The sequence below is a fragment of the Pithys albifrons genome, chromosome 14, assembly GCF_047495875.1.
Source record: "Pithys albifrons albifrons isolate INPA30051 chromosome 14, PitAlb_v1, whole genome shotgun sequence".
Taxonomy (NCBI): Eukaryota; Metazoa; Chordata; class Aves; order Passeriformes; family Thamnophilidae; genus Pithys; species Pithys albifrons.
The window spans coordinates 2,661,712-2,688,008 of NC_092471.1; the positions used below are offsets into that span (position 1 = coordinate 2,661,712).

The following is a 26,297-nucleotide window of genomic DNA, read 5'->3' on the forward strand; positions in this document are numbered from 1 at the left end:
TGAAAATCCTTCCAAAGGAGCAGTAACCAACTGCAGTCCCACAGATAAGGCAATACAACAGCAGAAAGGGAAATGGCACAAAATGGCCTGTTTGATTATTAAGGGTTAATCCAATTAACCAACTTAGAAAGAAAGTACTCATTAAGAAAAGAATTCAAACATATCAAAGCACTCCTCAGGAAAAAAAAAGGTGTGAATATTGTATGAGCTCCAAGGTGCTTGAAGGATAATACAGCTACTTGTTTAAAAATTCAATTAACCTTATCTTTCTTTAACTTGATTTATTAATAATCCTACAGATAAATTGCCAGTTTTTAAAAAGTCATGTTATCTTTTGAATACATCCTGTATGACAAGCCTTAAAAACGACTTCAGATCAGCCTGACCCTCGCTCTGTGTGTGGTAGTTTTGTGGTTACATCGCTGAAAGAAAGAGCAGGATGCAGCTCAGAGCGTGATTTCTGTAAAATACAGAGATCAACAATCTCATCTACTGCTACTGCCAGTGAGCTATTGGGTACTCAAGTACCATAGGAAAAACATTTTATGTTTCCATTCACCCCATGAGAGGGACATGAGCACAGTTTTTAAGCAATCAATGTAGTGTAAAGCCATAGCCCACAGCTCGTACATCACTCCATCTGATCTGCAATCAGACTGGCAGGATTTGCAAACTGCTCCACGTGGGCACAAAGCACCAAATCCCAACTTTACACAGATTGCCTGGCTTGGATAAACATGCTGGCACACACCTAAACTTCAGTCCCACTGCAGGTTCTGAAAGCAAACACAAGTGCCAGGAAATCCCAGCTCACAGAGCAGCTGCTTTGCTCTGAAAACAAATGGAAAGGAAACACAGGACAATGCACTTGCAAGCAAACCTTTATTTTCATCAAACGATTTCCTTGTAAACATAGATGAGAAATTCAACTCTGATCCCTATTTTTGAGAGTCAAACAGGGACCAGGTCCTGCATTTAGTTCTTTTACAGATCTGTAGCTGTTAAATACAACCACCATACACTCATGCTTTCCAGTACACATAGGAATTACAGCTAAATGAAGAGGCAGCCTGTTTATTACTAGATATAAATAACTGCTCAATCACAAGCATCCAAAGGTTACAGTTTAACATCAGGAACATTTCAGGCACGGGTTTTTCTGAGGACTTTGGGATTCTGCACACAGGTACATACACACACCTGCCCTGCAAACAAAGGTGCAACACCAACAGCCCAGGTTCTGAAATGCAAACTGGACAGGGCACATGAGGCAGGACAAAGTGGAGTTAACAGTTATGCTGTAAAAAAATAAATAAGTTACCCTTTCTGGCCTGGGGCCAGTCTGAAGGCAGGCAGGGGCACCAGGGAGGAGCTGCACAGACCTGGCTTGGCATGTCCAGGCAGTGCTGAGCACTCAGGACTCAATGGCATCTTTTATTCACTTACAGTATTTAAGCACTGCTGGAACTGCATCACGTCCAGGTAGAAGTTTAAACCCCAACTCATCAAGACTCACTGATCTACTGGGTGCACATTTTAAGGTAAATCTTAAGTACAAGACAAGTATTTTTTACCATCTGAGTATCTGATTTCAAGCATTGTTCAGAAGAAGTGCAAGTTTACTCTGGTCATTTAGAACAGCTGTCTCATTTTGTAGTTTTTTCACACAAACTGGGTTTATAAATACTCCAATAAATTTTACTGTATAAATGCTTCATGATTTATCATTACAAAATGCATAGTTTACAGCCATCCCACTAATTTTAATCCTTTAAGTGGGATCAATACAAACCTTTGGAATTACCTGTTGAAACTTCTCTCCACCACAAAACTCCTCAAACAATGACCATCTAAACTTCCCACACCCTGTATTTCAAAACATTAACTGCTGGCTAACTAAAGGCCCAAATAATGCAACAAATGCAGGGAAACCAACAACAGGTATGCCCCATTTATGACTTTGGATTCTGTGGGGAAATCTGGCATTAAGTTTAAATTCTGCTGTTTTCCCAACTACAGTAAATTAAGTCACTAGTGAAAATAAGTGATCTATAGATCTCATTAAAGAAAGAATGTAAAACTGGTCCATGTGAGGACCAGTTTGCTTCTAAATTATGGCAGCAGTTTCAAAACTGTGCAAGAAAGCCACTCCAGAACTGCCAATATTACTGAAGTCCCATTCATGAGACACTGTGAAGGGCAGATTGTGAGCCCCACCTTCACTTGATTCATCAGCACAGATCCAAGGATTTTTAGGAGATCACCTTCTCATGGTAAGAAACTTGCATTTTTTTTCTTTTGCTTAGTTTTGACTCGTTGCCTGTCTAAAATATGGAGGATTCCTTCCAAGATGTAAAACAAAACCAAATTGTCTCAAGAAATCATTAATCCTATTTTAGCACTTTAAGTTCAAATGCTTTGTTCTACCTGTTTTGTTTAGCTACAAACCCTGCTGGATCTGTAGGACCTATGACTGCTTTGGACTGTCTCAGTATCAATGAGACTACGTGACAAAGATGGTTCAAGCTGAGGGAAGTAAGGCCATAGCAAATACCACAGCTCTGGGGGTTAGAACTTCTCCTTACCCTTCCTCCCTTATGTTCTAGTTTGGGTCAACCTCTTGTACCACGAGAACACTCTCTGTCATTCATTCATTCATTCATTCATTCATTCATTCATTCATTCATTCATTCACTCTTCCTTTGTAACAGCAGCATCTTCCCCACTACTCCTTTCCTCAGCTGAGGATTCCGTTTTTGCCTCTGCTGAGTTACTCAATCCAGACTCTTCAGGGTCCATCTCATTCTCATCATAAATAATATCTTCTGGATTTGGTGGTGCTGGGCAAAATTCCTCTCCTGGAAACATTTCTTGGAAAATGGTCTCAGCCTATGTAGAAAAAAAAAGAATAATGTAAACTTCAGCTTGCAATGTAATACCTTGAGGCAATATTGTACAGATACTTAAGATTAACCTCCATTCTTCCAAATCAATAGTGATCTAATACTTTGACAGCATTGTAAACACACAGGAAATCCATCTCTTCCTGCAGTCCTCAGAAAAGGAAAAGCAATTTATCTTTCTACAGTGTTCTGCTGGGAAGTCAGAGCATGGGGATTTGGAAAAAATGCTGGTCATTCTACGTTGTATTGAGAACAAGAAGAGGATTTTTGCAAGCAAAATTATCTTTATACAAATATCCCCAGCTGCAGTCAAATGCAGAGCATGGGAAAGATCTTGCCTCTTTCCAGAGACAGGGATCCATTTCACTGAACAAGCAAACCCAGGAAGTTGTACATATGTAAACCCCCATCATAGCTGTAAGGATTTCCTTCTGAAATTTAGAAACTGCAATAAAATGTCCATTTCTGTGTTTCTGAACAGCTCAACCATGGCTCAGCTGAGAACAATTCTCACTCAATGCAGAGAGAGCAGACAAACATTTCCTATGCAGTTCTCAACAATTATTCAGTCCAATCAGTCAGGGAAAATCCACTCCAAAAATGGTCAAACAATTACAAGGTTGAACAAGGAAAGAAATTCTCAGTATGTTATACAGGACAGGATGACACTGATTATAATTGAACAATTAAATGGTAGAAAGTGTTTTCATGCCTACCAAGTATTTAAGGTAACCTTATCCAGCTGAAGTAAGACAGAATAAACAAGACTATTTAACAACTCTTTAATTATAACCCTTTGATACTCAGTGAAATAATGGTAGTAAATAGCTCCTTCAACATTTAGCAGTGAAGTGTACCAGCTGAGAAGTGTGTGTACAACTGAATTCAGTGTGCAAAGCACTGCCACACTCTAATTTAATATCTGAAGTTGAGTAAAACTAAGTTTTGTTCCTGTTTTGCTGCATCCCAACTTGTGGAAAAGCTGTGTGGGCTTTCACAGGAACTTTTACAGGGACCACAACCAAACTAACAGGAACTGGAAATACAATACACTTGAGTAACTCTGAAATCCTTCCAGATACAGAAGATAAACAGATAAAGGACAAATATTGGCCTGACAGTTTTAGTGCACCCTCTCATGAACATGAGGATGCCTCAGAACTCTGAAATACTTCAGAGAGCAGATTACTTTGGCACATAATAATTCATGTCAGGTTGTAGCAGAGAAAAACAGAAAACTGGAAGCCAGATGCTTTCCTGGATCCACACATTCAGTATTTGATGGAATCATAGATGGCATTTTCATTTCATCTGGCCTGTCCTCAGGGCAAGTAAATGCAAACCTCAAAATTAATTCAGTATCACACCAGAAATTTAACAGTAAATTATAATAAAACAAGAATGAAGTAATTTGTACACTGAGGTGTAACTGGATAGTTGCCTGTAAAAGCTGTGGTGTCTTGCCTTCTAAATAATGTACCACTAATGCATCAAACAGCTTGACAAAGGGAAGTCAGTAATTGTAATGGTCATGAACAAATAAATCACAGCAAGTATCATTTAGACACTAAGCCCAAATGATTAGAGAATCCAAGCTACCTCCAGGACTAATAAACACAGTGTGGTTTAGTTTATTTTTTCAAGTGTACTGATCCATAAGTTTGTACATGTTTCTGTTTGGGCACTGCAGGATGACAGTGGTTTGGGGGAGGAAGGCACACCAACTTCCAGCTATTTCCCTCCTCCCCTTGTCTAGAAGGTCCCTGTGTGGTGTGTTCCAACTGGGACTTCTGCTTCAGCTTCACCCTGTTCTTCACTCTGTTCTCACACAGGACTTGGAATCACAAAGATGTTCACATTAAAGTGTTTTTCACTTCAATTGCTGACCATTTGTTTCAAAATCTAGCTTAGGTTGAAGAAAATGTAGCCTCTACTCTTGTCTGAAGGGCAGTGCTTTGGGCTCTTGCTGGCTCCTCTGAGAGCTGTTTCCTTCTCTCTCCCTGATGGTCACCAGATTGAACACAAGGGCTGCACTGCAGCACCAAGAATATTTGCCTTGATCTACACCATCACTACTGCTTGGTAAGAGAAAGGGCTCTTAAGGGAAGCCAAAGCTGAGTGCTAGGAAAGGTGGCTATCAGAATGAAAACAGGCTGTTTAAGTGTATTTAAACAGCTTCTAGCTTGCACTGTTTTAAACAATTTTAAAAAATCTCATTTAGAAAAGCAGCTGTTTACAATTTAAAACTGAGACCATAATAATTGTCTTGCATTATTTTTGTCTTTACAGTTCTTTATCCCCCTGGGAGGCAAATTATTGCCTCAGCCCTTAATGACACTGTTCTGACCCTGCAGTTCAGGCTATGTCAGCCTCTCCACTTCAAAATATTATTTTTAAGCTGTTTATGACCTAGTCATAAAAATCCAGAACTGGTTAGAAGATGGCCTGGACATTGTCTGAACATGGCCACTAAAGAAACAGCTTTCAGAATGGCTGGTGCCAGTTAATCCTCCAAAGATGTAAAGTGTCTGCAAGCCCCTGGGGTGGATTTGCCTAGGGATTTGCAGCTGCCTTATGGAGAGGGATCTCTGAGGGGAAGGGGAAACATTCCTGTGTGATCTTGTGTTGCACAGGTTGTAATTTACATGTTTGCATGATCCTGTTGCCTTCTGCTCAGTGGTGGGGAAGGCACAGTGAGAGGAGTGGCAGAAGCTCTTTTTGAGGATCTGGGGTTCCTGCACAGAAGGTGCTGCTTCACCATCTCTGATCTCCCCAGTTTTGTCTGGAAGGTTTTCACTCCTCACCTCCCCTGCCCGAGGCCCCAGAGTTTGTCTCCCCTGGGGTCCTGCTGCTGCATTCCCAGTTCAGGGTTCCCCTCTTCAGGAACCAGACATGCAGCCACCCACACACTGAGAACTGAGAACCAGGACTGCCATTTGGTGTCAAACGCTACCTCAGTGGCACAAAGAGAACAGCTTTCCCCTCAGTTCCTTCAGACACACAACTACACCATCATTTCTTAATGCAGAGAAACTCAGGCAAAGGGAAGTTAACTGAGGCAGGAGCTCAATCCACCTCATTAGTAACTAGGCTGGGTTTTTTCCCCAGTAGGTTTTTGGGTTGTGACTGTGTCCTGCAAGAATTGAACTTCTTTGATGATCCTTCCAATTTGAACTGCAAACAGGATTTTCTGACCTTTGACTTGCACTGTACCCTCTCTTTAACTTTTCCTGTGAGAGACAGTGGCTATTTCCCAATCTCTCCATCTACCTAGTTTTATAATTTTGGGGAGTTACCATCTATATTTCTGCAAAGGCAGAATAACTCAGATTTAGGTATTTTAAAACTGAAGTTCTGCACCCACAACTGTGATGTGCCCAACCTGTTTGACAGCACAGTCGTTTCCTAAAGCAGAGTCTGGCCCAGAACAGACATAAACATTTGAGGGTAAGCCATTGTAGGAATTTTTCTCGACTCCTGAAGAATCTCTCATGTTGAAGTAGACTGCCCAGAGCACTCTAGGTTTCTCCAGCTCTTCATTTTCAGTCTCTGAAAAAGAAAAGAAGTGTTTGCAGTAATCAGCATTCTTGTGTGATGAGGTGAATATATAATCCAGCATACTAAAGTCAGTTTTTAACATGGAATTACTGTAATAAAGTATTTTTTTTCTTCAAAAAGACAATTATTTTACTTCCCACTTGTTCCTGAGATCCTCTTTCATCACACTTTTCCTTTCCAGCCATGGGCATGCAGACTGTACTCTGTACACACCATGCCACACAGGAACCAGTTATCCCCTACCAGCCTCCTCCCAAGGAGCTTGGTCTAAATTTAACCCCTTCCACTTCACATTCCTCTGCCTCACTGTGCATAAACTCCCAGAGCACACGAGGGGCTGAAAGAGCCCTCCCCAGGCAGTGCCAGCTTGGCATTTTGGACGTGTAATTTTTCCTCCCCTGCCATTTACTGGTTTATCTTTGTACAGGAACTCTTCTCCCTTGTGTGCTTTAAGACTGAGTGTGTTCAAGACAACCTAAGGAGATAAACTGATATTCATGGTTTATAAATAAATTTTAAAAACCCCTAAAACACAAATAATACATTACCCCCAAATTAACTGAAGAATATAAAGAATTTTGATAAAGAATTACCAATCCCCACAAGTTCTACATTTGAGATGTGTGACATGCAGTATGTCCAATCTCCAAACTGTGAAAGTGCTGCTAAATGAAAATAACTGACTAATTTGTATTTATCTGTAATTACTGAGGCCTTACACTGTGCTACAATACTCATCATGAATACAAAATGATCCTGAATTACAACTTAGTCGTTCCCAAGCTGTCCCTTCCTGCAGTTACTCTGCACATTCCTACAACCAACCCTGTGCACAGAGGAGAAAACCCTCTGGGGAGATGAAGGTCACTCCTGAGCAGGCAGAATGCAATGCAGGGACACACAACACAGATCCTCAGCTTAATAGATACTATTTGTTTGGCATATTTGCTGGCCCCTTTGTGGTCTTTTACCTCCTCTGAAGTAAATGAAGCTTGCAAAAAAAGACCTTGTGAGATTTACTTCTTTCCAAGCAAGAAACTTCCAGATAACAACAGCATTCAAAACAGTATTTTAAAGCAGTTGAATTAGAAAGGAGATAAATCTATGCTATTCCTTCAGTATCTTTTTATAACTGTCAAATAGTTGAAAAAAAATAGGTGCTACCCATACTGAACAGTTTGAAATATAAATTAAACTCATCAGCCTGTGAAAGCCTCAGCCTTAATGCAGGGCAAGATGCTCTTTAATATATTTAAAAGTTCACATTGCTCATAAAAGTTACTTCTTCCTCATTTAGGCAGGAAAATGAATGGAGTCCTCTTCTCCAGGTGACTTTGCCTCTTTGACCTGCCATGGCCCAGTGCTCACTTTATCTGGTGATTCATTTTCAATAACTCCAACAGTATTTGTTCTGACATTTTAATTAAAATACGACCACTACCTCATCCTGATGATAAAAAGGCCTATGTGTCAGGGAAAACTAGCTTTGCAGTGCCTCAGTGCACCTGAGGACCCCTGTGATCACACAGTTTCTGCAGAGGAATTTCACTCAGGTTCTAAACAATCTATCATTTCAAAACTGGATCACTTTAAACATTAAGATTAATGCTCCCCCTCCCCAAATGATTAGAAGACACTAAACTGGAAGCTGATCTTCTCTTCACAGAGCCTTTGAAACACGTGGCACTGCCTTGAAAATTTCAGATAGAAGTTAAATGTTAAAGGCTGGAAAAATTAACAAACAGGCTTGAAAAATTAACAAACAGCAACATCAGAAGTGTTTTAACTGCTCAGTCTAAAAGTTTTCTCTCACCTGTGCTCTACATGTTGTAAGAAAACCAACTGTAAATATTATAAAATACATCCATGTTGTAGTAACTTGGAACATCAGAGCATGGGATACAACAACATCTGTCTGACCAATCTCACTGTCCAGATAAATCCCTTTGCTGTGAAATGCTGACAGCTCAAGAGCAGCTCACCATATTCATACTAACAGGTATTTTAGTTACAAGGGTAAATTGCACTTATGCAAAATAATACCTTAATTATTTATCCTTACCTTTTTCTGCATTTAGGTTGAATAACTTCTGTACAACTGGCTCTAAATCTTCCCTTGCAGTTTGAGTTGATGGACAGGTTAAATGCACTAAATCTGTTAAAAGAGAACACAAACTAATTACAACCACCAACGCACAGACAAATAGCATTTACAATTTTTAAAAGGCTTTTAGAGATCACAGTTCTTGATATAAATCACTTTCTTTGACCCAGGGAAGTGCTGTATTATGGAAATACAGTGTTTATGCAGCACACAGAGGAATTTTCTTCAAACATCTCAGAATTCTTCTCTAACTCCCTTCAGCCACGTGCCTTATGAACTCTGGAATCCCTGGCACAACATAACAAAAAAGCTCTGCAACATTTTATTTATCCACCACCTTCTTAGGTGGGGAAAACCCCAGCTGGGTGTCTGGGGGAGGCTGAGTTAGGCTGTGTGGGCCAGCAAGGGTTTCTGATCATTCCCAAGATGGATTTCAAGCACTGGATGTCAAACGTGCTCTGTGTGTGTCAGAAATCTCTGCAAACCCACACTGGGAAATGATGGCGTGGAAAGTTCTGGACCACAGGAGCACCTTTGTGGAACTGCACAGTCAAAACTCACCTGAGAGCACTGGCCAATCCACCCCACTGCAGCTGCATTATTTGGGACAGCTCTGTTTGGCTTGAATCAGGCAGATTTGATATTTAGATTCTTGCTAATATTCCTGTTCTCATGAAAATAAAGTTGCTAAACTCTTCCTTTAATTCCTCTGCTTTGAAAACTCATGAAATTGTGGACTCTCTAAGAAAGATATTCACTTGATGCAGCCCCTGAGCTCTTTTCTGTTCAGATACAGAACCAGCTGCTCTGCTACTTTATCCCACCTCATTTTACAGCCATCCATTCAGGTATTTCAAAGCCTCATCTTTTCATAAAACCACCTTAGCAGACTCATTTGCTACGGGAAACTTCTCAGCACAGAAGTATCCACCAGAGAGTCATGAAGAAATTTAACATAACTCTGTACAAAGTTTGACTTGATTAATTTCTTCTTCATTGCTGTACATTTCTGATCCATTCAATAGCAATGCAGAGCTCTGTATTATTTGAAATCCAGATGACATTTTTCTCTTTTCCCTCTGAAGCCTGGCTGTATTTGTTGTCATTATTTTCCAGTACATCACACAGATCTTGAATGCTTTCTTGCCCACTTTGACACTGGCTCCATGAGGAACAGAAATTTAACCCTTCATGTTCCCCTTCCTTCAGTTTGCACACAGTCTACAGTCAAAACATTAATATTCATTTTTTTTTCCAACCCAAACCAAACCTTCTGCCTCAAAGGAATATGCACTAAAAAAGGCAAAAGGAAACAGGTGGTGATAATGAAAGCCTCCCTGTAACCTTAATGAGATGTTTACAATCCCAAACTATGGGATACAATCTATTTTCCCCTCAAAAACACCCAGCTATATATCACTAAAGTTCACATCATTTACTTTCTATAAAACCTTTTTTATTATCTTTAAGGTTATGACTGAGCCCCAGTCATCAGTAGATATTTTGATTACACTTGATTTACTCAGGTATAACTGCATTAGTTACAGTGGTTGCCAACATTTGTCTTCAGGTAATTCCTCCAGGCAGAAGAACGATGAGTTCAGTTCATGATTTCATCATTACAGTCTCCATTTTTAGGGCAAGTGAAGGAGTTTGGTTCCACTCAAGTGGCAACACAGATGATGTGCCTGTCATTTATGCAGTGTGATCAAAGAGTAGATGTATTTGTATACTCATCTTAAATAATTGTTCCAAGGAGAAATCAGTCAGGTTAAAACCCATTTACAGATAATGATGTAAAAGTTTTTTAAAAAATTATGAAATATGTCCCATAGCTGGAACTCAGCTATACCTAATAAAGAACTTCATTATTTCAATACATGAAGACAAATTTCATTAAGGAAGGCAGTACCTTCTCTTATGAAATGAAAGGAATTTATGGAGAAAAGTAAATAACAGAAACCTCAATATTTCAGTACCATAAAAATTCTCAAGAAAGTAGTAATTTATATCTATTGAACATCAATCCTTTTTAAGTTTTACTTCCTGCTAGATATATTTAGTGAACCCTTAAATAAAAAGAAATCAGCTATTTAAGGGATATTTATCAACAATATGCTTTATAGTACTAAGTTCTTAATTACAGGCTTATAATTTTTTTACTATTATTTAAGTAGTAAATATAACTTTGAATGACTTCATCATTTAGTTCACTCTTTTTTCATATGCAAAGAACTGATCTCAAGCCCATGTAATAGTAAAATAAATTGGTTATTATCACAGCTACTTATTTTTTGTTAAAAAGCAACAGGTAACCTCTAACTCTACTCATCTTCCACAAGTGTCCCAAATTGGTCATCTATTTAATAGAATTCAGCAGAAGAAATTAGAAAGAAAAATAAATACCCAGGGAGAACATTTTATTGCTCACTTATTTCAAGTTTACATAAAATACCAACAGAGTCCTAAAGCAGAAAATTGGGAGTGGAAATACTGGAATGGCCCTTTTGAAAAGGTGATCTGAAATTTTTAGAATTAAAGAATCTAATGCAGCAGGTGACAGTAACGAAGCTCTTAAAAGAGTTCTTATAGTTTTGCTCATGACACACTCCTCACTTGTGTTCATAATGGGACATAATCCCATCCCACCAACACTTCCAGGAGACAAAAAGCTCCCAGTGTATCCTGTTCAGTGTGGCTGCAGAGCCCAGGGCAGAACCCCCCGTACTTACAGGTGTCCTTCATGCAGGTCATGGTGGAGGAGCACAACTCCACAGCACACACTGCGGGCCTGCCCAGAGCCACGGGGGGCACCGCCAGGAGCGACACCTGGGGACAGAGAACAGCTCAGGGCAAGGGAGATGGCTGGGGAGGAGGAACAGAACCATTCCCCATAAAGGAGAACAATAACTGCACACACAGTCTGGGTTTCTGGTTTTGTGGTACCAGAGAACACTGAATAAGATCCTTTAACATTAAGGACTGCAGAGACTGACAAGGCAGAAACATATAAGGAGGGATCTGGCAGTGTACAGTCAGCACTTCCAAAGGAAAAGAGAATGTGGGGAAAAAAGGAACTTGGAACAAAGTTAGGCAAGATAAATAATTATCAGTTAACAGAATACTAATGTAAGGTAACAGTTTATTACAAAGCAAGCAAAATAAACTACCTTAATTGCACACACACACAGACTATTCTGAGCTGGAAGGGACCCACAAGGATCATCGAGTCCAACTCTTAAGTCAACAACCCACACAGGGGATTGAACCCCTGACCTTGGCATTGTTACAACCAAGGTTTATTATAGTGTGAGCCAAACATGAAAACCCAAGGAATTGAACTAAACTAAAATTTGCAACAGTTTCATAGAGACTACAACAAATTAAACAATTACCAGCAGAGAGAGCTGACTAAAGGGCTGGATTCAAGCAGAAACAAAACCATGAGTTAATTCCTACCAGCAATTAATACATAAAGACAAGTGATACAGAATTGGATGTACCTGCTGCTCTGAGTCTGTGTTCAGCAGAGACTGATCTGTGATGAGCACTGCTCTGGAGATCTGCCTACAATTAAATACAGCAATGATGTAAAAATAATTATATAAAAATGTAATTATGTAAAAATAAAACAAAAATGTAAGAACTAGTGATTTGGAATCAAAGCTTTGGTAATACCAAGGCTATTTCACCACATAAACTTTATTACTATGATTCTTAGTGGGATCACTGCCTGTTGCTGAAGTAGGAACACATCTGGAATTAATGCAGTATTTTCAAGGGCCAAACTAGATGATGAGTAAATGAGTCAGTGCAGTTGGATAAAAAGGCTTGAAAATTCTTGTGATTTCAAAGAAAAATCTTTTGTCCATTTGACCAAGATTAGCAGCAGCATGTTACAGGCCTTTGGTGTTCCAAGGCCAGGACACTTGGGATCAAGGGGAAACGCACCAGGAGATCCTGAGGTGCAGCTCCTGCTCCTCCAGGGCCAGGATTATCCCTGCACTGCACTCACTGCACTACAGCTTTGCTACTATTTGATCCATGGTTTGAAGGCAGTGCATGCCCAGCTGTTCCATACCTGTAACACACATTTGTGCAGGTGCCCTCGGGCAGGTAACTGTCTTCCACAATAAAATAGTTGGCACTTATTCTTTGTCCAAAGTGATCCACAATAGCTTTGCACCTGTTCAAAAAAACCCAAACCATAATAAGAAATGTCAATACAAGCTACAAAAGCATGCATAAGATTTTGAAATTGAGTAATACAGCATAACCTTTGTATCTTTCAATTAATTTAGCTCCATATTTCTCCTACATGTGAACCCTGAAAGAATCCAATGAATTGATAACTAAATCCTACACTCAGACATTCTGCCTGGTAGATACAGTTTTTCACATGCAATGCCAATATTGATAATGATATCACAAATTTAATAAACTGGTCACTTTAACTAAATACAAGCTGACAACACTGGCATTTGGTTGGACATTTCTTACCTCAAATACCTGGAAAAGTAATACTGGGAATTATTTGTAGGTACCACCCTATCACGGGGTGGGGGGTTTCTGTCCCTGTGAGCAACCATTACCAAAGACAAAGTTATTTTGACAATAGTATTTCACTAATTAAAAGGCAAATTACCTTAAGAGATGGAAGGAAAAATCCCTGACAAGTGAGTGCATCAGACTGTTCCAAGAGAACTTTTCTGAGTTGCTGTATTTGTGACTAAATATACCCTTTATCTCTAATTAAAGTTACACACAAAGTCATGTTGTTTTAAGAACACCACAAATGTTCTCCACAGAAATGCAAACCACAGAAATTCAGCAATTCAGTGAGCTTAAATGAGAATACAAATTTCAGGTTTTAAAGGGGAAAATTCTCATGAAGAACAAATTTCAGATTTACATATGACACACGAAACTAAATCATACATGTGAGACAAAGAAAAAAGAGGCTGCACACAGATATTCACTAAAGCAAATTCTACTACTGACTCCTATATCCATGATTTGAGTTCTCACCTACTCTATCAGAACATTTACTGTATAAATAAATACAGCAAATTAGCTTTACTTATCTTTTTTTCTTCTTTTTCTAAATTATTCTTCTGAATTACCTTATCAATGTTTCAATCAATTTAACATACAGGACTCAAACCAGCACATGTTACACATATTCCTGTATTTAAATTCAACAGGTACCTTGGAAACAGTAACTAAAAGTCCAGTGGTACAAGCACTGTTTGAACATGTAATATTTTTCAGAGTTTCAAATTCTATTCAACATGTGTTTCTCTTGCAACTTTAAGAAGTTTTTCCTTACTATTAATTTCAGTGATTTTATTCTCCAGCTCTCATTTGAATACTGCAAATAAACAAGGAAGTGGAGCTGCTGCAGTTCATTTCTAATTATAACCTTTCTTATTGTTTATGGAACAATTTCCCTGCCACCCCCCAAACATTATCAGAGGGGAAAGGTTGATTAAATGTCATGTTGCATCACTCAAAGCCAGCAAAAGCAACGACACTCTTTATTTTCCTGCTAAGTGTTGTTTCCTCTCCTTTGTTCAGGAATAGCATCAGGTCATAAGTGTGATAAGATTTTAAACTGAGAGAGAGAGACAGTGCTTTTAATTTCAGTCCCACTTCACTTCAAAGGGTGATGCTGAGAGAATTTCTTTCAAGTGCTGCTCCCCAGCCCAGCAAACACTCCTGCACTGACATTATCAGGTCTCTGTCATCTGATATGTGTTGCGACAATGAATCATCCCAAACCCTCCATTGACCTTCTTTCAATGTGTCGAGATAAAAGGATGAAAATTAGAATCCATCTCCTTGCAGTGCCACGAGTTATAAATGTACTTTATAGGGCTCATTATCCAAACTAATGGACTAAGGGCGACATCCTTGAGATGGACTCAGCAGCACTGCCAGGGCCCAGTGCAGTATTTCAGAGACATGCAAATGCTCTGTGTTTGCTGCAGCTTTTTATTACAGATGTATAAATGGCCATTTTTCATCCCTCTCCCATTTTGAGGCAGAATTATGTAATTGGAAACATATGTGGAGGTGATCAACAGAAAATTCTTACCATTGTTATGGAATTTTATTGTAAGTACCCCAAAAGTGAGATACAATAAACACACAGGAAAACATGAACAAAATTATGATTCAAGCAGTCACTGTGCTTTTCCTTCAACCTCAGAAATAGGATGTGGTTTTTATTTTCCAACAGAACATCAGAGTTCTACCAATAACACAGGATGTTCTGCAAACCTATTAAAACAGCAGACCTGGTATAATACAGAAAAAATAGGCATTTTCAACTCCATTGCCAAAACCTTAAAATAGTGATGTCTAAAAGTTTCTACACTCTCACTCTGTCTTCCCTCAATCTTTTTTTCATCAACTATAAAAAGGACTACAGGAAAATGATAAAAATACTTGTAGAATTGGGGGTGAAATCTACTGTTCTCTGTATGTACAGATATGGGTAGGAATATGAAAAAGCAATTTTAGCCATGTCTAGAAAGGATTAACTTTGGTGATATTTAGGGACTTGAAATGCTAAAGTTTGAGAGGAAAACTAAGGCTGGAGATGGAAGTATAAATTTTCCTTACAGGTACTAAACAAAGAATACTAAAAATAGTGAAAAAATAACTGCATTAAGGCAGGGGTGAAGCCTGGAAGGCTGTGGGAGATGCTCTGAAATGAATCCTGCACAATGGGACCGGATTTCTCCATTTGTAACCAAGGGAAGCTGCCTCTGGAGTACCGAGCCAGCTGTACTGACAACCAGATATGAATTTGCCTATTACCAATTACTATTAATGGTCTGTTGACTCAAAAGCTCAGTAACTCATAAATAGCCTCATTAACAACTTGATAGCTGATTTTTATTAGGCAAAACACTGAAGCCCAAAGCCAAGTGGAAAGACAAGCTGGTGCAGGGAGGGAATACACAGTGAGGAAAGAGACAATGTGAAGGAGGAGATAACAGAAGGAAACAGTGATCTTGGATGTGTCGTTCTTCACTTCACCATCAGATCGTGGCATTATTCAAAGCCCAGTGAAAGTCTGGCAAAGTCTTTTAAAAGTATTTCAACAACTCTGCTTCTCAAAAATCTATAATTTTAAAATGTCATAAGTGAACTAGGAAAGCAGCATAATAGGCTAAGAAAAGACACTGGGAACCCATGTTGAACCCTGGGGAACTCAGCAGTTCAAAACATAAAAACAGGTTAATGGAAAAGCAGCACTCCACCTTTTTTGAAACACATATAAGCTTATAAAGAAAACATTAATTTCAAAGGTCTCCAGAATGTGCAAAAGCAGCTGGAAACTGGGGCAAACAGCACCACTGACCAGTCAGGATCTGCACAGAGGGGCGGCTGGCTGTTGCTAACAAATCTAAGCTTTGCCCCTCTGAAAGAGCAAGAACTAGTTAAACACTATTGGGAAATAAAGCTTCCTACAGTAACAGTTCAAATATTGGTATTAAAATAAACTACAGAGTTTCTGAAAGGGGCATGGCTTCATTTGCATATGAATGATGCATTCAGAACAACACAGAGGAAGAAATACTATCTCATTTGCATCTCAGAGTCTAAAGCCATCCAATGAACTCCAGAATCTCCAGAGACTGACAGAAAGATAAAATCTGCTGTTTCTACAGTTTCAGGGGAAACAGCTCCTACTTGCCCATGTCCTGACAAATGCAGCCCAAGGAATCCAACCTGCAGTGCAGCTGCAAAGTAAGCACATCCCCCCCATCATTTAACTAACAGCTTTTCCTAATAAAATGTTACTACATACTTTCTAACTTAATTTTCCAGATTTTCTACAGAACATCTTGAAATTTTTAATTATAGAAGCTAAGCTGAAAACAGACTCTTAAGACAGATTATCCTGCAGTTAGACCAGTAACTGATGGAATGTGAGTAACAGAAACATAACAATTTACAGAGGTGTGAAAAATGCCACTACTGGAAAAACTCTGGGCTGATTTTTCTTAGCTCAACTTTCAACCTGCCTACAGGCCTGATATTGTTGTAAAAGAATTTATTCTGGGATAAGAGGGCAGCATAGTTTATGACAACAATCTACCTAAAAACTCATTAAAGTCTTTTCTCTTGGAGTGACATGCATTATCAGCAAAGATTAATCTGATGAGTCTTTAGGTGAGCTCCATTTTTAAAAATGCAATAACAGAGGGCTTTGTTGTCATCTGATGAAAATCAATTAGAGTAGGTAAGGCCACAAGGAAAACTAACATCACTCATCACCAGCCCCCCGGCAGCCGAAATGATTTGTCTTCCAAGCTTGGGTGATCAGGAGCTGCAGTAATATCACAGGGAAATTAATTTAGTTTCTATATTCTAGACCCACTTTCCTTGTTCTGGAGGACCTATACACAAATTACTTTTAATCAAGGTTGATGTGTTATTAATACCAAGGAGGATCTTTGAAGAATCATTTTTTTTCAGATTGACTCCCCACATTTTTCACCTGCTTTTTGTGTGCCCAGGAGGTTCCTGTGCCAGCCTTACCTTCCCGAGGCTCTGTCCACCACCAGGCAGCGCACGGGGTGCCGAAGGCAGTAGATCCCCCCGAACACGGCACACAGCCTGGGAAAAAACAGGGAAAAACAGGGTCAGGCCCAGCACAGCCAACTGTGCCCAAGCTGTGCCACAGCCAGGCAGGGCTCTGGGCACTCTGGGAGTGCGGATTCACTGACATGATGGGCCCCAACACAGGGAAGACAAGGACCTGTTGGAATGAGTGTGGAGGAGGTCACAGAGGTACCACAGGGCTGGAGCCCCTCTGGGCTGGAGCCAGGCTGGGACAGCTGGGGGGCCACCTGGAGAAGGATCCAGGGAGACCTGAGAGCCCCTGCCAGGGCTGGAGGGGCTCCAGGAGAGCTGGGAAAGGACTTGGAACAAGGGAGGGAGGGACAGGATACAGGAGAATGAGGAAACGGTTAGAAGAGATATTGGGAAGGAATTCCTGGCTGGGAGGGTGGGCAGGCCCTGGCACAGGTCGGGCAGAGAAGCTGTGGCTGCCCCATCCCTGGGAGTGTCCAAGACCAGGTTGGACAGGGCTTGGAGCCACCTGGGCTGGTGGGAGGTCTCCCTGTCCATGGCAGGGGTGGCACTGGGTGTTGTTAAAGTCCCTTCCAACCCAGACCACTCTGATTCTATGATTTTGAAGTCAAAGATTCTGGTATCTCTTCACAGATGATGAACTTGAAAAACACCTTTCACTTTTCAAACCTGACTTCCGACATGGAGTTAATTCTGTCACTCCACTCTCCAATGGGACAGTTGATGGGCAGGCAGCACCACAGCCCTCCAAGCTGCAGGACTGACCCAGCCCAGCTGGGAGCAGGATCAGCCCACGGGGCTGTGGGCACCCCACAGGCACTGCCCACACCGAACACCCCGATCAGTCCCACAGGCAAAGCAGCAGAACGACCCCCTCTGCATCCAGCCCTGGCTGTCTGGACACTGCTGGAGATGACACAAAGGTTAAACATGCACTGAAGAACTCAGAGAGCCTTGAGCTACGGGCTGATTATCTCTAATGCTGCAATCAATGGCTTCTTGCCTGACAAAGCAGATACCAGGATCTCTCAACCAACTCAGATGGATTTATTTCATGTGTTGTATATAAAAACAGTGCTATTAACTTAATTATAACTAAGATTCCTTAGTTAAAAACATTAAACTACATCTTTCCTTTGACTTCAACCACAGCCAGGGGCTTTTTGATATATGCATTTGATTTTTCCAGTGTGCTTTGAAAGAACTTTGCTGCTTGGCTGCGCAAAAATGTGAATTAATTATTTCCAAGAGTAGCCTTCTCTCCAGTGGAGGAGGGCATGACCTGTTTTCATAGAAGGCCAGCAGAAAACTTCTCTTTTTAAATAAAAATGGAAAGGAATTTTGATTGTGTTGTTAAACAATTACAAGGAGCCAAAATATCTATTAAAACAAGCTGGCATGAAAAATGACACAATCAGGAAGAACTTGCCAAAATTATTTAAACACAGAAATTGAATTATTAAACTAAAAGGTACCCCAATAATTTATGACAAAGTAAAATCATTGTGCTAATGTGACTTCCATACAATGGGCTATTCAAGATGGTCTGACTGTACTTGAGGTACAAGGCAACTCTTTGATACCATTAACCCCAAATGACAGACGTATAAACTGATATCACTCTAATTAACTGGCGACTGCCTACACCAATAATTCAAGTTTTGCTGAAAGATGGCAACAACACTGTACTCAGCTCCAACCCTGCCCTGCTGACATCAAATCACATTACAGCTAAATTAAGAGTTGTGAAAATTCCTGGCCTGGTAGCCCTCCATCATCCACAGCCTTTAAATGCCATTTCAGGCCCCATCAAGGCAGGACTCAGCAGTTGCAATTTTTAATATGGCTCTGAAACAATAGGACATATTAAAAGCTGAGTTTTTGACAGCATATTCACCGTGATTTATGAGTTTGTATATAATTTGATTATTCTATTAATTTTACTGATTACTGATTCAGCTAATACAGTGAAGGTCACTTACAAAATAAATCTTCATTACATTCCACAGAAAGTAACTGCCTCCAACTAGTTGTTTTCTTTAATTAAACACTAATGTAACAAGAGAGAAAATAGGCTTCAGGGTTGCTGCATCTGTTGATACAAGAGGAGTTTACTGCTTTGATGTAATGCTCTCTGATATTAATTCAACAAAAATAGAATGTATCTCTGACATCTCCATTTCCAACACAGATACCACAAACACACTGAAATTACAGACTTACCCTTAGATCACTCTGAAACTACAGAAAAGGATTGGAGAACTGGATCACAGTTTTACACCAAATAAAAGGTTTGTATTTCTAGTACATCATCTGTCTTCTCCTTCCTGAAATTCTTTGAGTAATGAATTAAAAAACTGACTGTTCTTCTCTCTATCTGTAGTTTTCTACAGTAGAAATTATTTGCTTCTCTCCTTACAGCTGAATGCTGCATGTCCAGCACAGCAAGCTTTGGAGAAAGATCAAAGGAGAACATGCCAAGTGCTGAATTAATGAATTGTCCTCTTTCAATTTATTTTCACACACAGAGCCAGCCGTGACCTGGTTCTCAGGTTGAATCCTGTGTTTCCTGGCAGGCCCCTCAAACATCAGCATTTCCTCCACTATTGCTGTGTGTTCTAAAAACATTAACAAATAGAATATACACAAATTTAATGCATAAAATGGCTCAGCTAAAAAAATAGATGGTTAATCTTCCAACACAGAGGCACAAAACTCCATCTCCTTATCACTGACCCCAATATGCATCAGACTCTCTGCACATTTTTCCATAATTACAAAATAAGGGTAATTTAAGCCAATTTCATCAGAGTCTGGCAAGGATTAGTATTTATTGTTCCTGGTATCTGAATGGCCAAATTGCACTCAAGTAGAGCTATTTCAAGAGTTTTAACATCTGAGTTCCTATTAGGATGTGCAAGTTTTGGGGTTTGCCACTGCTGCTTTTACAGGCTCAGTCCTGTTTTCCCAAACTCAAATGTTAATGGGCAAGACAATAAAATCATAATTCATCACACATTTCTGTGTTCCTAGACTTGAGTCTCACCTCATGACACTGCAGATTTATTAGGCTGTTTCTAAAACCTGAGGAAATTCTGTTGTCAAAAATAAGCCCATATTTAAGTTCTCTTCCCACTTGAACTGTTAGTAGTTTAAGGAACTGCACTATTAGCAGCGTGCTGGTAATAAAAGAGACATGTTTTAATAACTCTTGAAGAAAAGTTTAGAGAGGCCAAGAGTGGTGGAAAAGCAGCTTCATTGTATCCATGAGTACATTCTGAGAATAAAATGAGGCCATTTATCTAATAATGCACTTAAAAGTCATGAACAGCACAGAAATGTCTGTAATTACACACATTTTTAGCTGTTCTCCTCACAGGTGTCCAACTATGAGAGCAATTCCCATCCTCTGCATCCAAGACAACCACAGAACAGAAATCCTGGTTTCAGGAGCCCTGAAGTGCTACCACTGTGGGGCTGCAGAAGAACTTTAGTGAACAGTTGTAAGTCACAAAGAATTAGGAAAATTTGTCTAGGTCAGAAAAAGTCCCATTAAAAAAACTCCCATAAATCTGTTAGGACAAACATATTGTCACTTGTTGGAGCAAAAAGGGGAATTAATAAGCTCTGTTTGAGAATAAATTTACTGTGTTCCAGGAACTGCAAAGTAAATCCAGACACTGTTCAAAGATAATGACTGATATGATGGAATATGAGGCAACTGTCAGCAAAAATGCAGAATTTCAGGTGAAGAATTTGAGACTGGGTCGAAAGTAGATCCAGAGCCACAAAATTTTGTCAAAATTGTCAGTATCCATAATAACAATGCACAAGTGCTGTTTCTTAAAATTACCACATTATCAACCCTAAATTTTGGTAAGGATATTGCAATTAACACTGCTTTTTAATGAATCTAGGTTAAGCATCATCCTCAGGGATGCTAAACTCAAAACCCAGATGATTTATATGTAAGTGAGGTGAGAACTCATCAGGCAACATGTTCAAGTATTTAGTAAGAGCCCCAGAAATTCTGTTTCAAACACTGTGAGAATTGTGAGCAATCACCACAGAGCTGGAGAGGGGAAAAGGAAAACAGAATTTAAGAGTCCAGTTCCTCCTGCACTGTGAGGCACCACAAAGCCAGTGCCCAGACTCGTGTCTGTGGGAGGAGGAAGGAGGGACCTGCCCCAATAATTCCCTGCTCAGGATCCCCCAGGGAAGGTCGTGCAGCTGCAGAGACACAACGAACACTGTGCCCTGTGGGACAGCAGGACTGCAGGGCAGGGGCACACCACCATCTCCAGGAACCAGTCACTGAGCATTAGCTCATCTCCAAAGTCCATTTGTGTGCTCTCTGCCTCCAGAAAAGACATAAAAATTCAAGTTCTCTTAACCCTCAAAGAAACTCAAGGGCTGTTTTACTAATTCCATCATGTTCTGGGAGCCTTTCTCTGCCTTCCAGTTTAATGAAAAAGGACTTTGCTGAATGCAATTTCTCTTCACATCTCGGATTTGCTCCAATAATAAAGTCATGTCATTTCCACAGCTCTCCTGGCAATGCTGTAACATATCCCTGTGTCTCAGTCATAATTCTCAGCAAGACCTTGTCAGTCAGCCCTGCACATCCCCACACACCCAGAGAGGAATTTTCTTGCTAAGGGGCTCCTAAGAGGCAATACCAAATAATGTATTGCATGTAGTCCCTTCATCTTATTATATTCTTCATTATTAATTCCTGAAATATCATCTCACATTAACATTTTTATTTTGTGCTTTTAGATTCCAAATATGTTTTTAAAATGAACCAAGAATGATCAAGAACCAGAGCAGGACAATGTAATTCTAATTTCCTGACTGGAAATGTTTCCCTGACTAGTTAGGGATGTGAAACCAAAATTCTTGGACAAGATCCATATGACCCAGAGCATCCCACATGATACACTCTATTGGCTGAAGGCCTTCACTGGGTATAAACTCCTGTATTTCTGGTCAGTGAAACAACAAGAAGCAGAAAAGCTCTCACAGTTGTAAATAATTTTTTAAACAAAAAATTGATACTGACTGAAAAGAAAGAAAAAATCTAAAATGGGAAGGTATTTTCCAACTTTCATACACTTAATGCATTTCACAGCAAAGGTTATTTCCAAATTAAAAGTCTTTTCCTGTCAAATTCAGAGGAATAATGTGGGCAAGGACAAAAAAGCATTCCATAGCTTTATTAACGACAAGGCTCACTGATCTGTGAATAACCTGAAAAAAATGAAGATTATTGAGTTACTTTACCAATCTATCCATCCATCACTGGTGAACAGGTCTCAGAATGATGGATTATCTCACTTCCCTCATGTTTATCCCAAGCAAGAGTTTCTCCTTAGAGGGAAAAACAAACAACTGATCCTACAAACAATCCTGCTGACTACACTTGCCCATTTCACATCCATCTGCCAACAAAGTGAGCAGAAGTACACCAGGTTTGTCTTCAGAAGCCAAACCACAGATGAAGTTTTATAATTTCCCTGAAATGCAAGGGAAAACAATGAAGAGAACAGAGCACTACAGCTACTTGTGTACTCAGTATTTTAGTGCAAACCAGGGAATAGTGACAAGTTCTCAGTAATTTCAGTTACATCTGCAGGTCCAAAGATATGGAATAATTATAAGTGGTAAGAGACATATAAATATGAAAATAAAATGGAGGACTAAACATATCTCATGTGCAGCCTATGCTTTTTAGATCACCTGTGATTGTTTGACACTTGCACAGAATTACACACGTGCTGAGACTCAAATCCTCACACCTGACTGCACAAGGAATGAACACTGTTTGAATTTCTCATTAATATGCCAAATCATACAATTAACAAAGAGAAAACTTGTGTATTTTGGTTACATGTAAAGTCCTGACACTCATGCAGGGAGTTAACTGGAAAGGTGGTGTACTCAATTTTTAATATATCAATCCTAAGTGATTATTACAGTCAGGTTTCCTGAAGTCTGGTCTCGATTTCAGACCACTAAAACCTTCTTGGAGATTGTAACAGGGACATAACTGGGAATGTTCAAGGACTGAGAGTACCTCAAAGTCTGACATTTGCAGCAGATAACAGTGCACATGTGAGGGTAAAAACTGATTATTCATTTTTACATATACACAGGAACCTTCCAAATCAATCACACCATCCATCTTATCTCAGCCTGGACTCTTAATCTTCCTGTAAATATGGGGAGTGAAAGAGATGGAACTTCATAATCAGATCTCTCTTCCATCACAGAATTACGGCTGTCACTGTCCCTGAGACAAAAATTACCAACTTCAGCTGGGATCTGTGGCAACTGCTGAGGAGGGTGACACAGCCCACCCAACACATACACGGTGGGAAAGGGAGCCAAGGCCCCAGGGGGAGGCCACAACCTCCAGCTGCCACCCAGGGACAGCCCTGCCCATGGGGCAGAGAGTCACAGCTGGAACAATCTCCCTCCAAGGGAGACTGAAAACTACAGGCATGTTTGGGGGAGTCCAATTGAAAAATTAACTATTGGAAAAAAGCATTCCAAACACTCCTGAAAACTGTAAAAAATGCCAAAGGTTTTCACTTCTGAAAACCTGTGAGGAAAGGAAGGAGATTCAGGTTTCCAAAGAGGAACCCTGTAAAACATGCAGAATCACAGAATGGATTGGGTTAGAAAAGACCTCCGAGATCATCAAGTCCAACCCTTGGTCCAACTCCAGTCCCTTTACCAGATCATGGCACTCAGTGCCACGGCCAAGCTCAGCTGAAAAACCTCCAGGGATGGGGAATCCACCCCCTCTCTGGGCAGCCCATTCCAATGTCTGAGCACTCTCTCTGCAAAGAATTTTTTTCTGCTCTCCAACTTCAATTTCCCCTGGCAGAGCTTGAGCCCATCGTGCCCCCTTGTCCTATTGCTGAGTGCCTGGGAGAAGAAGCAGCAGCCATGGCCTCATATTCAACTACTCTTTTAGAATTTAAGTAAAATATCTTTTTTCCCCCAGGTACAGAGAGAAATTTGAAAGCTGACAATTTTCACATTAACCTTCTAAATCAGAAAATATTTGGAGCATTTCCTAATATTTTCTACAACCAGAAAAACCCATCAAAATCACAGAAAATGTTCCAAATGTTGTATCACTGAGACTTTACAGTTATGCCAAGTTCTTGTTTTCATACGGGGACACTTTTTCAGGCAAAGCAAAGCTGGGTCAGAGATTTGCAACAAACAAGTTAATAACAGCAAACTGCAAACCACATCTTGCTGTCCCTGCTGCCTTAGATATTGATGTCTTGGTGTGTTACATTTACCTTATCAAATGTAAAGGTTTGTTTTGATTTTCCTCAAGAATGAGATATTACTACATTAATTTTTGCTAAACATCAAACTGCTGCTACATCATTATAAAGGAATAAACAGATTTGTGCCAGGAAGTCTGAAGCAAAGGAAGCTGTTAAAGGCCAGTAAAGTTTTGCTGCTTGGAAGAGCACGAGGCTTCCAATGCCCTTTGTTGTTCCAATTTACGGGGACAGAAATCTCCCATCTGCATCTCGCCATGTTGGGCTGTGCATTACAGTGATATAAAAGTTCCATTTTCTCTCCTAAACCAGAGCTGCTTACACCACTGAAGCAGGAGTGCTGCTTTCACTCACTCAGGTGCCAGGGTGTTTATGCAGGATCCATCGGGATGCAGGGATGTGACTTCCAAACGCCTTTGCCTCGTTGCCATCAATATGCATGTGTGGCATTTATAACAGTAGCCTTGATGAGAACACACAGTGCAACTGCCTGAAAGCAGCGCTTAAGAGGCTCACATTGAAACAGAATACAGAGCAGTGGTTAGAAATCACCCCCCAGGTGACACCTTCCCCTGATAACCCGGTGATAACAGCCCTGGGCTGTGATCTATGGGCTCGGTGTCTCCACTCGGCTCCCAGCAGGGCTCTTCAGAGACAGCTCACTTTTAGCAGGACATAATCCTGAGGGCAGACCAGATAAAAACTGGGATTAATCTCTGAAAATATTCTGATTGCCCCCTAAATTGTTCACTTAAAACCAAAGAATAATTTTTTTAAATTTAGTATCAGAATGTTTGTAATACAAACCAAAAGGATAATTATTTCTTGGTTTGACAGATTAATTTGCTGCAATTATTAAAATCCCATCTTCATTGTAGGACTTATGTTTTAGCAAAAAAACCTTAAAATGCAGCAACCAATGGACAGAAATAGGAAGTTCAGGCCGTCTGAAGAACTCCTGTCATCGTGGAATGATTTTATGATAAGAATATTTATAATACTTCTAGACAGAACTATGGCTAATGCTTGAAATATATTGTTGTTACAGATCAAGAACCTGCATGTGCTGGCTGTGAAACAAAACAAAGCCAAAGGGATTTCAAGAATGCAAGAGAAGAACCTATGGGGGGGAAATGCAATTAAAATTCTAATTTTAATTGTAAATTTACTTTTTTTCCCAGCTATTTGAAGCCAAGGAAGGCCCAACTGCCCAACTTGTACTAACATAATGGCTCAGATAATGTTTTGATTTCTTCATCTCCTGGTCACAAACAGACACCTGGTCTCTCATGAAGTCCTACAAAGACAGAAAGACATCCATAAAATCCACGAACACAAGTTCTATAACGTGATTGTATCCAGAGCAGTTACCAAAAACAATTCTTTTTCCCAGATTGTCTGTCCAACCACCTAATTACACAGATCCACATTTTTCTGAATCCCCACATAAACACAGCTTAAGGAACAGATGACAGGCTATTGACCACAGCCAGTACCAACAACACTTCTATTCAGGGGAGTACAATTATTCCAGAATGTTTCTATCACCATATAATTGCATCCATCCTCTACACAGCCAAACAGACTCAAGCTGCTCAGGCCATTCTTCTGGCACTAATTTAAGTACTGTTCTGGAGAAGAGAAACAGAATCTATCACAGACACAAGACAGGAAGATAATGCACCACATCGTGCTGCAAAACACAATTTAATAGCAGCACACGTGTAAAAAGCAGAACTTGTCCACCACAAACAAAGCAGGTAAGACCCTGCACTGCTATTTACAGGACTGATGTACAAATAAATCACTCAGACA

General features: G+C 40.0%; 1 protein-coding gene across 1 annotated transcript in view; it reads right to left on the reverse strand.

The window, feature by feature from the left end:
• Window positions 1-863: 863 nt before the first annotated feature.
• The window catches only part of CHM (CHM Rab escort protein), a 55,486-nt gene continuing 30,052 nt past the window's right edge, over window positions 864-26,297 (reverse strand). The window contains exons 9-15 of the mRNA XM_071569402.1: window positions 17,122-17,199; window positions 12,647-12,751; window positions 12,069-12,132; window positions 11,298-11,394; window positions 8,524-8,616; window positions 6,286-6,452; window positions 864-2,889 (exon numbers count right to left, since the gene is read on the reverse strand). Of these exons, the coding sequence (XP_071425503.1) occupies window positions 2,692-2,889; window positions 6,286-6,452; window positions 8,524-8,616; window positions 11,298-11,394; window positions 12,069-12,132; window positions 12,647-12,751; window positions 17,122-17,199 (802 nt within the window). The 3' untranslated portion in view covers window positions 864-2,691. The remainder of the gene's footprint in view (window positions 2,890-6,285; window positions 6,453-8,523; window positions 8,617-11,297; window positions 11,395-12,068; window positions 12,133-12,646; window positions 12,752-17,121; window positions 17,200-26,297) is intronic.